The sequence below is a fragment of the Lagenorhynchus albirostris genome, chromosome 13, assembly GCF_949774975.1.
Source record: "Lagenorhynchus albirostris chromosome 13, mLagAlb1.1, whole genome shotgun sequence".
NCBI classification, from domain to species: Eukaryota; Metazoa; Chordata; class Mammalia; order Artiodactyla; family Delphinidae; genus Lagenorhynchus; species Lagenorhynchus albirostris.
This window is the reverse complement of record NC_083107.1, coordinates 20,743,260-20,759,787: the sequence shown is the minus strand read 5'-3', so window position 1 is coordinate 20,759,787 and position 16,528 is coordinate 20,743,260. Positions and strand designations below refer to the sequence as shown.

The 16,528-nt window shown below is 38.9% G+C and overlaps 1 protein-coding gene across 2 annotated transcripts; it reads left to right on the top strand.

Annotated features, from left to right (window-relative positions):
• The first annotated feature begins 10,456 nt into the window (after nt 1–10,456).
• Nucleotides 10,457–12,683, top strand: LOC132531488 (lithostathine-like). Of its 2 annotated transcripts, XM_060169305.1 has the most exons (5): nt 10,457–10,532; nt 11,108–11,226; nt 11,438–11,575; nt 12,216–12,342; nt 12,610–12,683. In XM_060169305.1, exons 1-5 carry the CDS (start codon nt 10,457–10,459, stop codon nt 12,675–12,677), a joined length of 528 nt encoding a protein of 175 aa, XP_060025288.1. In that variant the 3' UTR covers nt 12,678–12,683. The 2 variants fall into 2 exon arrangements, with proteins under 2 accessions (XP_060025288.1, XP_060025289.1); XM_060169306.1 differs by lacking the exon at nt 11,438–11,575.
• The last annotated feature ends 3,845 nt before the right edge of the window (nt 12,684–16,528 follow it).

The following is a 16,528-nucleotide window of genomic DNA, read 5'->3' as shown; positions in this document are numbered from 1 at the left end:
CCTAAAGTTGGGTGCATTGAGATAAGGCCATATCCTTCTAAAAACATCCCCTTTTGTTTGAGTGAGTAATAATGTATGGCAGCATCTTATATGTGACTAGCCTAAACTTATATGCAAAGAAGCCCACCTAACTAAGCCTGTGCCCTATCTCAGTCAAGGCCCCTTTGAGCTATTAGTGACCCAATAGAGTATGAACTGTGGAAGAGGAAATTGCAGAGAACTCAGGTATTGGATATGACACAAAGTTTCTCATACAAGTTTCATGCATTGGGGGATCATACACAAATTGGAGAACCCCCACTTTATTATACCCAAACTGAGGTGGACTAATTTCTAGAGAGAGAAAATAAGAGCTAACAATTACTAGCAGGGAGCGACATTTTTATCAAGTGTTTCAGGAGAAGAAGAGCTCTGGACAGCCTGAAAGGCACTAAATTATGGAGGGTTCAGTGGGGTAGAATGGAAGCAGGGGGAGGAAAGTTACAAACAGCTTTCGTAGTTCTGTTCTAGACTTCTAGATGGAAAGCTTCATGAGAGTTTACCAGGGGAAGAAAATTTATGATGTGGTTCAGGACACAAACTGGTCAGCCATAAAGATTATGAATTTAGCAAATGATCCCCTGTGATCAGTATCTCGGGAACTTAAGTATGACCGTAGGTACAGTAGACAATGTTGATTGACTTGACAACAGCTATTCTTATATATAGTGTTGTATATCTATTAATCCCATATGCCTAATTTATCCCTCCACCCCCTTTAGTAACCAAAAGTGTGTTTTCTGTGAATCTGTTTCTGTTTTGTAAATAAATTGATTTGTATTTTTTTTAGATTCCACATATAAATGATATATGTCTTTCTCTGCCTACTTGACTTGGTATGATAATCTCTTGATCTATCCATGTTGTTACAAATGGCAATATTTCATTCTTTTTTATGGATGATTAATATTCCACTGTGCATGTGTGTGTGTGTGTATTTATAAATATGTGTGTGTGTGTGTGTATATATATATATATATATATATATATGACATCTTCCTTATTCATTCATCTCTTTTTGGACGCTTAGGTTGCTTCTACATGTTGGCTATTGTAAATAGTGCTGCTATGAACATTGGTGTGCATGTGTCTTTTCATATTAGAGTTTTTGTCTTTCCAGACAGATGCCCAAGAGTAGGATTGCTAGATCATATGGTAACTCTATTTTTAGTTTTCTAAAGACCTCTATATTGTTCTACATAGTGGCTGCACCAATTTACATTCCTATCAACAGTGTAGGAGGGTTCCCTTTTCTCCACACCTTCTCCAGCATTTATAATTTATAAACTCTTTAATGACAGCCATTCTGACCTGTGTGAGGCACTACTTCATTGTAGTATTGATTTGCTTTTCTCTAATAATTAGCGATGGTGATCCTCTTTTCACGTGCTTATTGGCCATCTGAATGTCTTCTTTGGAGAAATGTCTATGTAGATCTTCTGCCCATTTTTTATTGGTTTGTTTGGTTTTTGTTATTCAGTTGACTGTGCTGTTCATATATTTTGGAAATTAAGCCCTTGTGGGTCACATCATTTGCAAATGTGTCTCCTAGTCCATAGGTTGCTTTTTCATTTTGTTGATGGTATCCTTTGTTGTGCAAAAGATTATAAGTTTGATTAGGTCCAATTTGTTTATTTTTGCTTTTATTTATTTATTTTTTTTGCCTTGTGAGAATGACCTAAGAAAACATTGCTAAGATTCATGTCAGAGAATGTTTTACCTAACTTCTCTTCTAGCAGTTTTCTGGTGTCATAACTTATATTTAAGGCTTTAAGCCATTTTGAGTTTACTTTTGTGTATGGTTTGAGGGAGTGTTCTAACTTCATTGATACATAAGGCTGTCCAGCTTTCCCAGCACCACTTGCTGAAGACACTGTCTTTTCTCCATTGTACATTCTTGCATCCTGTGTTGAAGATTAATTGACCGTAGGTGTGTGGGTATATTTCTGGGCTCTCTATTTTGATCCTTTGATCTATATGCCTATTTTTGTGCCAGTACTACACTGTTTTGATTGCTATAGCTTTGTAGTATTGTCTGAAGTCTGGAGGGTTATGCCTCCAGCTTTGTTCTCTTTCCTCAGGATTGCTTTGACAATTCTGGTTATTTTGTGGTTCCATGCAAATTTTAAGGTTATGTGTTCTAGTTCTGTGGAAAATGTCATGGGTAATTTTACAGGTATTCCATTAAATCTGTAGATTGCTTTGGATAGTATGGTCATTGTAACAATATTAATTCTTCCAATCCAAGAGCATGGAATATCTTTCCACTCTGAGTCATCTTCAGTTTCCTTTATCAATGTTTTATAGTTCTCAGCGTACAAGTCTTTCACCTCCTTGGTCACATTTATTCCTAAGTATTTTTTTGATGCGTATTAATAGGAATTGTTTCTTTTCTTATTCTTTCTGATATTTCATTGTTATTGTAAGGAAATGAAACACAGTCCTGTATGCTAATCATGTATGCTGCTACCTTGCCAAATTCATTTATCAGTTCTAATAGTTTTTGGCTGGAGTCTTTTGTGTTTTCTATGTAGAGTATCATGTCATCTGCATTTAATGACAATTTTACATTTACCCTTCCGATTTGGATACCTTTTATTTATTTCTTCTTGTCTAATTGCTGTTGCTAGTACTTCCAATACTATACTGGATAGAATTGGTAAGAGTGGTCATCCTTGTCTTCTTCCAGATTTTAGAAGGAAAGTTTTCCACTTCTCGTCATTGAGTATTATGTTGGCTGTGGGTTTATCATAAATAGCTTTTATTATGTTGAGATGTGCTCCCTCTATACACACTTTGTTTAGAGTTTTTTATCATAAGTGAATGCTGAATAAGTTTTTTTAACGTTTTTATTGGAGTATAACTGACTTACAATGTTGTGTTAGTTTCTGCTGTATAACAAAGTGAATCAGCTATACGTATACATATATCCCCATATCTCCTCCCTCTTGCATCTCCCTTCCACCCTCCCTATCCCACCCCTCTAGGTGGTCACAAAGCATGGAGCTGATCTCCCTGTGCTATATGGCTGCTTCCCAATAGCTATCTATTTTACATTTGGTAGTGCATATATGTCAATGCCACTCTCTCACTTCATCCCAGCTTACCCTTCCCCCTCCCCATATCCTCAAGTCCATTCTCTATGTCTGTGTCTTTATTCCTGTCCAGTCCCTAGATTCTTCAGAAACATGGGGCTTTTTTTTTTTTTTTAGATTCCATAGGGATGCTGAATTTTGTCACATGCTTTTTCTGCATCTATTGAAGCAATCATGTGTTACTTGGCCCCTCTTTGCTTGATATTGTGTATCACATTGATTGACTTGCCTATATTGAAACATCCTTGTGATCCTGGGATGAATTCAACTTGATCATGGTATATGATCTTTTTTATGTGTTCTTGGATTTGGTTTGCTAATATTTTGTTGAGAAGTTTTGCATGTATATTCATGAAAGATATTGGCTTGTAGTTTCCTTTCTTGGTAGTGTCTTTGTCAGGTTTTGGTATCAGGGTGGGCGATTCTCTCTTTTTTTTAATTTATAAGGTGTAGGTTGTTACTTCTCCTCTTTTGTCTCTTATTTTGTTAATTTAGATCCTCTCTCTTTTCTTCATGTTGAGACTGGGCCAAGATTTGTTAATTTTGTTTACCCTTTCAAAGAAGCTACTCTTGGTTTTATTGATTTTTTCCTTTTTTTGTCTCTATTATATTTATTTCATCTCTAATCTTATTATTTTCTTCCTTCTGCTGAATTTAGGCTTTTTTTGTTCTTCTTTTTCTAATTCTTTTAGATGGTAGGGTAGGTTGTTTATTTGAGATTTTTCTTGTTTTTTGAGGAAAGCCTGTAGCGCTAGGAACCTCCCTCTAACAACTGCTTCATCTGCATTTCATAGATTTGGTATGACTGTGTTTTCATTGTCATTTGTCTCAAGCTATTTTTTAATTTCCTCTTTGACATCATAGTTGAGCCATTTGTATCCTAGTAGCATGTTGTTTAGTCTCCATGTAATCATTTTTTTCCTCATTTCTCTTTATGTGCTTGATTTCTATTTTCATGCTGTTGTGATCAAAAAAGAGGCTTGAAATAATTTCTAACTTCTTAAATTTGCTGATGATTGTTTTGTTTCCTAGTGTGTGGTCTATCCTAGAGAATGTTCCATGTGCACCTGAAAAGAATGTGTATACTGTGTGGGTTTGGATTTAATATCCTGAAAAGATAAGTCTAACTGTTCTGTTTTTGTCATTTAGGATCTCTGTTTCCTTATTGATTTTCCATCTGGAAGATCTGTCCATCAGTGTGAGTGGGGTGTTAAATTCTTCGACTATCATGGTATTCCCATCAATTTCTCCCTTTACATCTGTTAGTAGTTATTTTATGTACTTAGGTGCTCCTATATTGGGTGCATATATGTTAACAAATGTAATATCCTCTTCTTGTATTGATCCTTCTATCATTATATAGTGTCCTTCTTTGTCTTTCTTTATGGTCTTTTTATTAAAGTCTATTTTGTCTGTTAGGAGTATTGCTACCCCTGCTTTCTTGTCATTTCCATTTGCATGAATTTTTTCCCACCACTTCAGTTTCAATCTATATGTATCATTTGCCCTAAAGTGGTTGTCTTGTAGACAGCAAACTGTAGGTTCTTGTTTTATTAGCCAAACTGCCACTCTATGTCTTTTGATTGGAGCATTTAGTCCATTGACATTTAAGTTAATTATTGTTAAGTATGATTTTATTGTCATTTTAAACCTTGTTTTCCAGTTGATTTTGTATTTCTTCTTTGGTCCTTTCCTTTTCTTTTTGTTTCTCATTTTGTGATTTGATGCTTTTATTTTGTATTATATGTGTGTTCTCTTCTTTTTTCTTTTTTGTTTTTGTGAACCTATTGTATGTTTTTCATTTGTGGTTACCCTGTTTTTCAAGTGTATTAACCCATTACTATGTCTACTTGCTTTAGACTTGTAGTCATATAGACTCAAAAATATTCTTTAAAAATAATCTACATTTTCTTCCCCCCCACACCATTTTATGATTTGGATGTCCTCTTTCACAGCTTCATGTTTATCCCTTTGCGGTTCATTGTTTTTATCATTGTTTTCACAAATTTTTTCTTATTTTTTTTAAATCTGTGTACTGGCTTAATTAAGTGATTTACTTTACAATTTTGATATTCTCTTTCCCCTAGATTCTTGCTTCTTTTTTATAAAGAAAGACCTCTCAATATTTCTTTTAGGAATATTTAGTTCAGTATTGCTGTATTATTTTAGTTTTTGCTTTTCTGAGAAATCGTTTATCTCTCCTATACTGAAAAATTTTCTTTATGGGTAGAGTATCCTAGGTTTCAGGTTTTCCCTTTCTGGATTTCAAGTACATCTTGCCACTTTCTTCTTGCCTACAACGTTTTTGTAGAGAAATGAATTGATAGCCTTATGTGGGTTCCCTTATAATTAATTATTTATTTTTCTCTGCTGCCTTCAGAATCCTCTCTTTATCTTTAAATTTTGTCATTTTAAGTAGAATATGTTTTGATGTAGATCTATTATGTTCATATTGTTTAGGACCCTCTGTGCATCCTGTACCTGGATATCTGTTTGCTTTTCTAGCTTTGGGAATTTTTCATCCATACTTTCTTCAAATATATTTTCAATCCCCTTTTCTCATTCTTCTCCTTTTGGGATCCCTATTATGCTAGATTGGCGTGCTTTACATTATATCATAGGTCTCATATACGGCTTTCATTCTTTTTTTTTTTTTTCTTTCATTTGTCTATTTGTCTGCTGTTGTGATTCGGTGATTTCCGTTATTCTATTTTCCAGGTCACTCATTCATTCTCGCATTATTTATTTTTCTAATTATGCCTTTAGCTCAGCTTGGTCTTGGCAAGTGAGTTTCCTAATTTTAAGTGGTTCATCTTTAAGTTTCTAGTTCCTTTTTACAGTGGTCTCCCTTTAGACTGATTGCTTTTCTTAATTCCTTTAGTGTTTTTATTACCTCCTTCGTGAACTCAAGATCTAGTAGAATGGAAAGGTCCCGTTCACTGTTTGTTCTTTCAGGACTTCTCTTGTTCTTCTAATTGGGAGTGGTTCCTCTCCTTCTTCATTTTACTTATATTTACTTATATTTCTCTGACTCTCTGTGGTCTTGAAGGGCTAATGTTAAGTGGGAGCAACACTGTGTAGCCTGCATGAGTCTCATATTTTTGGTGCAAGGGTTGTTTGTTTTATATGGATGCCTCCATATCTTTCCTCAGTGTGTGCTGGGCAGATCACCTAGATAAGGGGTGTGATTGTGGTTGTGGTGACCAGAGCCTGCACTTGACATTGAGCAGGTCTCCTCTTTGCTCTGTGGTTGTCACAGCCCTGTTGGGACATGGTCTGCTCCCCAGTTGTTGGATAGAAACCCCCATATCCATTTCCAGGCTTTGGTGTGAGGTAGGCAGGACTGGAGCACTCCTGCTGGGAGAGGAGTCACTTAGTATTCCTCTGCAGGAGCTGTCCACTGGGAAGTGTGGTCTGTGGTGTCACCTGTCACCCTTGGTGTGGCCTCACAAAAGACTGTTGATGGCATTGCCCTTGGCCCAGCCTCAACCACGGGAATGCAGGCAATCATCCTGGGTGTGCCTCAGGGCTTGTGCTCACAAAGCTACCAGCGCAGATCCACAGGCGCACATCCACTGAAATCTGGCTCTGGGACCACAGGAGTCACATCTGAAACCAAAAGGCATGGTGCTCCAAATACTGCTTAAAGACTTCTGGTGGACTACTAATTCTGCTTAACTGAGCAAATAAGTGTAGGGTCATTTGTGGTATAGTCTGATGGTACTAGACGAATAATTACACAGTTAAATACTTCCTGACTCTGTAATTCAGAATGTTAATGATAAATGCTTTGCCAAATACTTTTTGCTTTATGTCATGTATTATAGAGTGTTAGAGCTAAGTGTCATTATAGATCATTTAATCCCAATGGGAAATCACGTAAAACAGATACCAGGAAGAGAGTTCAAGGGTTTAGCTCACAGCAAAGATTTTGGGGCTAGTGGAAAATAGGAATGAAGTATTAATAAAGCTAAAGGTAGAAAAACATAGATAGGGGGAATTGTTTTCAATAACTGCCAGTATTTGCAAATCACCTTTCTGGGCTGTAAAGGGCATTGATAGGCTGTCTCTCTTAAAAAACGAGGGGCAGCATAGACACATAGCTAAGAAGAGGTATAGCAGAAATTAAAATCCAGTTTACCAACTTCCAGTCCATTTCCTTTTCCACTTTATACCCATTGTTGAGCTAAAGCTGTACAAAGGATGGTAAAGGTCATAAATCGGTGAGTTACAAAATCAGACCAACCCTGGAAAGACCCCAAGGCTTCCCACATCAACCTGCTGATGTGATCAAAATCCCATCTGCTTGAGAACTTAAATCCTCTTGAAGCTGAAAGCCAAGAGTTTTCCCTCATGCTCAAGTCATTCAGCCCTCCTGGTAACACAGTGCTGAGATACGGAAAAGTACCTTATTTTCTTAAGGGACTGTTATTTTTTCTTGTTAAATCATTGATTCCATCTTGTGGTTCTTATGGGGAAAGATTGTTTACATTTTGTGTTTGATTTTTCGTTTCTGTCTTTTCGGAACTTTTGATAGAAAAATGGCACAAAGGACACTTCCCTAGAGGGGACAATGTTTACCTGTCTGCCTTTCTGTCTTCCGACTCTCCCATGAGAGTGACCCTCCCCTAGGGAATGTTATCACTTTTAATTTAGTTACAAGTAGTCAAATTGATAGTAGTTTGGGATTTTTTCCTCTTTTCTTAGCTTAGGAAAAATATGTGCCCTTCCCTGGTGGCGCAGTGGTGGAGAGTCCGCCTGCTGATGCAGGGGATGTGGGTTCGTGCCCTGGTCCGGGAAGATCCCACATGCCGCAGAGCGGCTGGGCCCATGAGACATGGCCACTGAACCTGCACATCCGGAGCCTGTGCTCCGCAATGGGAGAGACCACAAGAGTGAGAGGCCATGTACCACACACACACAAAAAAAGTAAATTTTTGAAAAATAGGTCAAAAATTCAGCAATGCCCTCTTCTCATTCCTTCTACCCCATGAATCCAGCCCTCTCCACCAATGTGAGTGACTTTAAAGACAATGGCTAATGAATACGTGGTTTTGCTCTGAGAGAGGAAGAAGGAGCAGTGCATTTATTGACTATGGATCAGGCTGGGGCTGCTGCCATTGCCTTCATTCATCAAATTGGGATGAAATGCTACAGAACTGCCTTCACTCATTTAGTTTTCCAGGATTGGGGAATATGGTCACTGACACAGCCCAGAGCCTTGGGTGAGCTCTTATATTCCTTTGCAAGACACACCCATATTTAGAGCGAAGAGACAGATGGACGTTTCAGTCACCCACCTTAAGGTGTTGGAGGGCAGGATGTCTGTCAATTTAACTATGACAGTTTTACCACAAGAAGGAAATGTGAAAATTCTGTCATTATCAAAAGTGAGTTCATATTTCACAATTGTCCTCCAAAGGCATACTTTATTAATCAAGATCCTATTACAATTTACTCACTAGGATAGATTGTTATATCTTTTCAGAGTCTTTTAATCTAAATGGTATCTTTTCCCACAACACTGTGTTTCTCAGGAATTCAAGAAGCATGAGCCATTCTGTGTTTCTGATTGTTATTATTTACTTTTTCTCAAATAATTGTTTTACTGTAGCAAGATTACTTCTCAACTTATGCTATCTATATTTCCATGAAATATTGGTTTTTCACACTTGAATTTCCACTGAGCTCTAAATATAGTTATGGCTTTGCATTTAAATATTTTTCGTGAACTAAGTTCTTTTTCCTTTGTAACAAAAGAATCTGTTGTTTGTCCTATCCTTCCTGTTAGATTATTTGTGTGTTCTACTGACTTTTGGATTCTGAGGACATGAATCAATTACAAGCTCAGTTGCATTGACTTCATCTCACACAAGCTGGCCTATAAAAACCACTTGAGAGTCAGGGTCTGCAGAGAATTCCAGCTTAACATATTCCCAGGCTGACCAAAATAAACCTGAGCCACTTAGCATGTATCTCATCCTTGCCAAAATTGCCAACTCAGAAGTAAACATGACTAAGGAATTTTTCTCAGTATCCCCACATGAAGCTGATCACCCTTCCAAGTAGAATGCAAAAATAAGTGACCCTTCTTCTACAGCTAAATGACAGTTTGTGAGGCAGTTGTCAGTAGCCCAGGGGAGTGAGCACCTTGATGAAGTAGAGATCTAACTTACATGCAATGTAGGATCAGGTCTACAATTTCATCCATCTCTTGCTCTTACCCTTGCTTAACCCTCTCTCATTCTTCCTTTGATTCTGCATCATTTGACTCTAGTCCTCCTAGGCTTGAAATTCCTCCATTGCCTCTTATTATATCACGTTATTATTATCCATCAAGGAAGTTCCATCTCTCAGAAGATCAGCAAGGCAAGTTTCCACATTTCATTTTCCTTAAGATTTTGGCTCATCTATTGAGTTGTGAGATGATTATGAAGTTGCTTTAAACCTAGCTACCATGTAGAAGAGGCAACACTGAACCACCGTCTCCTCTTACTTTCATTTCCTTCTCTGACCTCACTTATCTGTGACACTTGTCATCCCCATACTCACCTCCACTTATCATCCAACATTTATTTAATTCTACTGAACAATTTAAAAGAAATACATGTGTATGCCTGCAGGAGTGAGCACTTGAGACATCAACCAGAAGAAATACTCCAGTAGATGTGCCCCTTAAAAGTTAAAACCACATTTTGTGCCACAGTTGCCTATCAGGGAAGAGTCGGGGAAAGAATAAACTTCACCTGTTCCTGGAAAAAGTGCTGACCTGTTAATGAGAAACAGGCAATATCTGTGGCAATTCCCAGGCTTTGCTGGGAAGAGACTCCTCCCCATGGCGGGAATCTCCTTGAACCAAAGCCAGGCCCTTCCCATGACCCTGTCCTGGCTCCCCGATCCTGTTATTCATTTCAGTGCCACTCCCTCAAATCCTCTTATAAAAACCCAGTCTTTTCTGCCCTGAAAAACCAGTGCTGATCCCTTGCAAGAAAAGTAAGTAGGTGCTGAGACAAGATGACACCCCTGACAGGGGTTTCACCTCACATATTTCAGGGAAGGTATACAAGGATCCCTGTCCTCAGAGAATGCAGGAGCTCTGAGAGCAGGCAAAGGCAGTCCTGGGAGGCCTCAGGTGTAGTAGGATATATAGATTTTCAGATTCTTTCCAGAACTATGGAAGGGGATGGAAGCCATCAAGATGGATTTATTCCTAGGGAACTAGACAGAGGAAAAGACAAGAGGTACAACAGGGGGTTTCTCATAGTCTCTCTCTGACCACCCTTTTTTTAGTTCTCTGGTTGTCTCCGCACATCACAGACAAAATGATGCCTTCCATGGGCGTCCCCAGCCTGTCCTGGATGCTGTTCTCCTGCCTGATGCTCCTGTCTCAAGTCCAAGGTGAGACTTTTCTGCCTCTAGCACTGGGTTCCCAGTGTTTGCTCAGGGCCAAGAAGAGGAGGAAAGCTCCTGTGTGCCTCCCGTGGTAATGGCACATCCCCACACAACAACACTGCCTGCAATTCCTGCATCATCACCCTTCCTTCAGGGTAACTAGTGGTGGGAGGTACCTCAGTGGTCCAGTAACAGTGGGATGAGATGATTCTCAATTTTCAGTAGTGTCTAATTTATGTGGGCATATTAAGGAGGGAAAGCATAGAGTGTCAGTAATGAGATGAGTAGAAGGAGAATGACTGGAGGATCCAGTGTAGAAACAGTCAGCCAAGACGAGGAGAAGGCTTGGACTTTTGAATAAGGCAGATGAATAAAAAGAAAACAGACCATCTCCCAATTACTAGGTCTACCTTATGATTAAGAAAAACTCCTGGAAATATTGGCACTGGTGACAGGCAGTCAGGAGTTTGGTGTCACTGCCTCAAGCTGTGGCACCACAGATATTCCTCAAGGTCACCTCCCCACTCCAATCCCCTCTCTCCATTTTGCCCCATCCCTCTCCTTTATTTCTTCCTCGCCAGGGGAAGATTCCCAGAAGAAACTGCCCTCTGCACGGATCAGCTGTCCGAGAGGTTCCATGGCCTATGCGTCCTACTGCTATGCCTTGTTTACAACACCTAAAACCTGGATGAATGCAAACGTGAGTGCTGGGATTTGCAGTTCGGGCTGGTAAGGAGAAGCAAATTAGAGACAGGGTTTGGGGGCTGGGAGTTCCATTCTCTAGAGTTTCTTGAGGGTGAGAATGAGCACCTCATCTTTTGCAAACACAATCCCTTCTCACCTACCTTGTCCCTGCCCTTCCCTCAGTGAGGGTCTCAAGCTCCTCCCCAGTCTCTCCCTTCTCCACACAGATGGCTTGCCAGAAGAGATCCTCAGGACAACTTGTGTCTGTGCTCAGTGGGGCTGAGGGATCCTTCGTGGCCGCCCTGGTCAAGAACAACTTGAAAACTGTCTCAGACGTCTGGATTGGGCTCCATGACCCCACAGAGGTACACTTACATCCTCTCTAGTCTGTTACCTCCCAGGATGCTATGGCCACCCAGGCCTGCTCGCTGTCCCCTGTGCCTGCCTAGGAAATAACGTAGAGATCCCTAGAGCTTGGAGGTCAAGGGGGTAATTGGAGAATGGAGGGCCTTGAGACCAGCTGCAGAGCTGAGTTCTGTGCAGGTCTCCAGTCTCCAGCTAAGGTTAATCTGCCTCTTGTCAAGCTTTTACACAGTTCACACACCACGTCTTGATTCAGTTTGCTGTGCATCCCTGAGTCTGTACATGCTGCCCTTAGCAAGTGCTAAATGAGTATTTAGAATTGATGCATTTTTCCCTTATAAAACATATGTTGTCTTGGAGGTTCAGAGGGTAATCACAAATGTACCACCAAATGTAGTTCACACAGTGTCAAGTTACTCTGAGGGCTTCTATTCGTCTTTGTGATTATTGACTTTTGAATTTGCCAATAGAAGCAAAGAGTTAGGGATTGTTTCCCAGAGGAGAGCTGTTGGGCCTCACCTGGTAGACCAGAACTAATTCCACGATGCTGGGGAGGGTAGCAGGTGTTCCAGCTGAGGGAATCGTGCCAGGAGACCTCTAAAGGCCTTTCCACTTCACCTGACTCCATCCTCTGCTCTATAGGGCTCTGAGCCCAATGGCAGTGGATGGGAGTGGAGTAGCACTGATGTGCTCAATTACGTTGCCTGGGAGAAAGATCCCTCCACCAGCTCATCCCCTGGTTATTGTGGGAGCCTGTCCAGAAACTCAGGTAGGAAACAGAGGAGGTCACTTCTTTCCAGCCTTTTCCATCCCCTCATCCCCTATTTCTGGGTCTGGTCTTCAGAGAATCCCCCTGGGATGGAACTGCTCATCTGTTCCCATCCCCTCTCACCTCTCCTTTCTTTCTCTCTCTTTCCCCTGGAGTGGGACCCTGGTGAATTTGAGGGAGAGCCTTTGAGTCCTAGGCCAGAAGCTGGGATGTGTCCCCATTGGTTTCTCACCAGCTCCATTCACTTGAGCTCTTCTGTCTCTTCAGGCTATCTGAAGTGGAGACATTATAACTGTTCTGTGAACTTACCCTATGTCTGCAAGTTCAAGGGCTAAGTCGGATGGGAAGTCACTAGCCTGAGTCTGGTGTGCAGCTCATCATGGACTTGGAACCAAGAGTGAAGACCTATCCCAGAAAGGGGAATCCTCCCCACACCCCCAACCTGACCCCCTCATTCTGGCCTTCCCTGTCTCTCAGCCTCATTTCAGGCATTTGTGTGTGTGTGTGTGTGTGTGTGTGTGTGTGTGTGTGTGTGTGTGTGTGTATGCATAGCATGGCCTGAGGTCTTGTAGAACAGTAATAAATATCTTATTCCAAACTTACCTGCTTTTGTGCTCTTGTCTTATAACAAGACTCTGAGGAAGAAGTTTGTATGGGAAGAATCTAGGGGTGGCCTCTGTCAAGTTTCATCCAATTTCCTTGGAAAATGACTGAATGTACATTCCCACCAGTGTATTTGTGATGAGTATGTAGGTCCTGTTCCCTTAGGAATTGGGTTGTGTTATACAAAGGCATTGCTTCCCCACACACTATACTGCCCATTCCTCCTGATGGTATGATACAAGCAGCCTTCGTGTGGTCCCATGCTATTTATTATAGAATGCACTTCTGAAATCATTTGCTGTGAAGGATCATGAAGGATCTATTCCTTTTCTTTAATGTGAAATCCACCTTGGATCATGACTTTTATAAAATATAGTCAAGAATAAATTACTTGGACTGACATGCAGATCATTGGCAGTTGTCACTCTCTTTATTAAAACAGGAAAAAATCTGAATAATTTTAGCACCAACAACTTTTCCTGGGGTAATCTCCTTTTCTTGGGCAATCTGTCGAGGCACCCCATTACATAGATACCTTCTCATTTCTGCTTACTTGGATCAGAACTGCTAGGTCTATAAACTTTTAGAAACATGAAATTACTATTTGGACAACTTGTTGGATGCTGAGTGTGGAACGGCTTTATGAGTGAGAGACTCCTGGAGGCCCCTGTCTAGGGAGTCTCCACTCTCTCATGGCTTTTTCTTTCTGGGAACCCACCAGATTCTTATGGTGAAGAGATAAGTAACCATTCTGAAATATGTTCAGATAACGACACCATAAATAAGGAACTCTTCAGGTCAATATTCTTGATATACATGGTTGAAAATATCCTCAACAAAGTATTAGCAACTCGAATTCAACAGAACATTGAATGTATAATACACTCTGAACAAGTGGTTCTTATTCCTCGGATGCAAGTATGGTTCAACATATGCAAATCAATCAACAGTGTACATCACATTAATAGAATAAAGGGTAAATAGCACACAATCATCAATAGATATAGAAAAAGCTTACGGAATCTGTGGTACAACACAGTGGCTATAGTTAGCAATAAGATATTGTGCACTTAAAAAACTGTTTAAAAAAAAAGAAACTATTAGGAGTGTAGTTCTCATGTTAAGTGTTGTTACCACAGAAACAAAGAAACAAACCAAGAAGCGGGACACAAGGAAACTTTCAAAGGTGATGGATATATTTACTACCTTGTTTGCAGTGATGGTAACACATATGTATACATATGTCCAAATTATCCAAGTTATATACATTATGTGCAGATATCTGTATTTACCAACTATTCCTCAATAAGCTGTAATAAAAGTGGAACACAATCAAGGAACTATGGAGCACCACTACTGCCGAGATGCTGGATTTAATACAGAGTGCCTGGAATCATTGTCATTATTGGTTTTTTTTAATCATGCCATCCCTAAATGAGCTTTTTTTTTTTTTCTTTCAATATCTAGGTTGAAAAATTCTGAATTCTTCTAGAGGAAATCAAGAAAATCTTAAAATCTACTATATCTATCTTAAAAAATTAATCTATATTAAAAATACATTCTTACAAAGAAAAGTTTAGGTCTAGAGTGTTTTTGGAAGAGTCCTACCAAACTACCCCAAAACACATATTTTAAATATTATATACAGGCTTGTAGAGAATAAAGGGAAAATACTTCCTAACTCTGACAGATAATAATAGAAAAAATTCCTTACGGAAAGGAAAAGATACACTTTTACCTAGTTTCAGATGTAATGGGTGATTCTCTCTTTGAAGAAAGATTGCCTATCTTAAAAGCGTATAGGAAACTTGCTAAATGTCAATTAAGGAAAGTAGACACTGTCAATTCATCTGATCTATTTATTTAAGAATGAAAACCTCCATATGTAGTATCACCAGATTTGGCAAATATGCAATATCTGTCAAATTGAGCAAAGATGAAATATTCGATATACACTAATACCAAGAAACTATTTGTGGCTTATCTGAAATTCAAATTTAGCTAGGAGTCCTCTATTTTATCTGGCAAATATACCTATGTAGCAATGCTGAGTGGCTCTTGGCCCACATAGAAGATTTTGACCAAGGTGACATCCCCATTTCAGATGGGGCAATTGGCCAAATATTTTTACACAAGATGTGTCGGAAATGAGGTAGTGAGTAGTATAATGGTCTAAAAATATTTAGGTTCAATGAAAATTTCAACCGTCTTCACTCATGTAAGTGGTTCTTTTCAAATAAATCATCATTTATTCACTTTTTTTATTTATTCAAAAAATATGAGTAGAGACCCCACAGGATATTAAGCCTTCCCAACTCTAGTCCCGACTGAGGCCAGAGCATGTTTCCAGGACACAGGACAGAAAACCTACTGGGCATTTCTTGCAAGTACTCAGGAAAGTGATACCATTCAGCAACTATAGGGATAAGGAACTAATTGTGTGGTCCATGAAATGCTGCTCATCCTCAAACTGTTTGTTGCCATACCTGTGCAAGATAACTACAGAAATCCAGGGTAAAATTTTAGAAGTTTTTATAGCAATTTGGCAGATTAGTTTTGTCTATGAAATCTAAAATTTTATAAATGGTTTCTTAGCATATGTAACTCTTTTTTATATTTCAATTTTAGTAATTCATTTTTAAAAAGGCTTTAATTCTTAGAATAGTTTTAGATGTATGGAATTGTTGAAATGGTAATACAGGGACTTACCACTTGATACAACTGATGAACCATACTGATACAGTATTACTGATAATTCTAATTGAAATATTATTGACATACAATATTACATTAGTTTCAGCTGTACTACATAATGATTGGATATTTGCATACATTATAAAATGATCAGCATGATAAGTCTAGTAATCATCTGTCCCCATACAAAGTTATTATAATATTATTGACCATATTCCTATATTGCATCCCCATGGCTTATTTATTTTATAACTGGAGGTTTGCACCTCTTAATCCCCTTCCCATATTTCACACCCCTTACCACTGGCAACTTCCTGTTTGTTCTCTGTATCTATGAATACTTTTATTTCTTTTCATTTGTTTGTTTTATATTTTAGAATTCACATATAAGTAAGGTTATATTGTATTTGTCTTTCTCTGATTTAATTCACTTGGCACAAAACCCTCTAGATTTATACATATTGTCACAAAATCTTTCAGTTTTTTTTGTGTCTAAGTAATATTCTATTATATAAATTTTATACATATAAAATATATATTCCTCATCTTCTTTATCCATTAATATGTTGATGAATAGTTAGGTTTATTCTGTGCATTAGCCATTGTAAATAATGCAGCAATGAACATTGGAGTGTACCTATCTTTTCAAATTAGTGTTTTTCTTTTCTTCAGGTAAACACCCAGAGGTGAATTTGCTGGATTACCTGGCAGTCCTAGTTTTAATTTTGTGAAATAATGTTTTCCATAGTGGCTGTACCAATTACCCACCAACTGTGCATGAGCGCTCTTTTCTCCACCTCCTCACCAACACTTGTAATTTGTTGTCTTTTTGATGATACCCATTATGCCAGGTGTGAGGTGGTGCCTTATTGTGGTTTTGATTTGCATT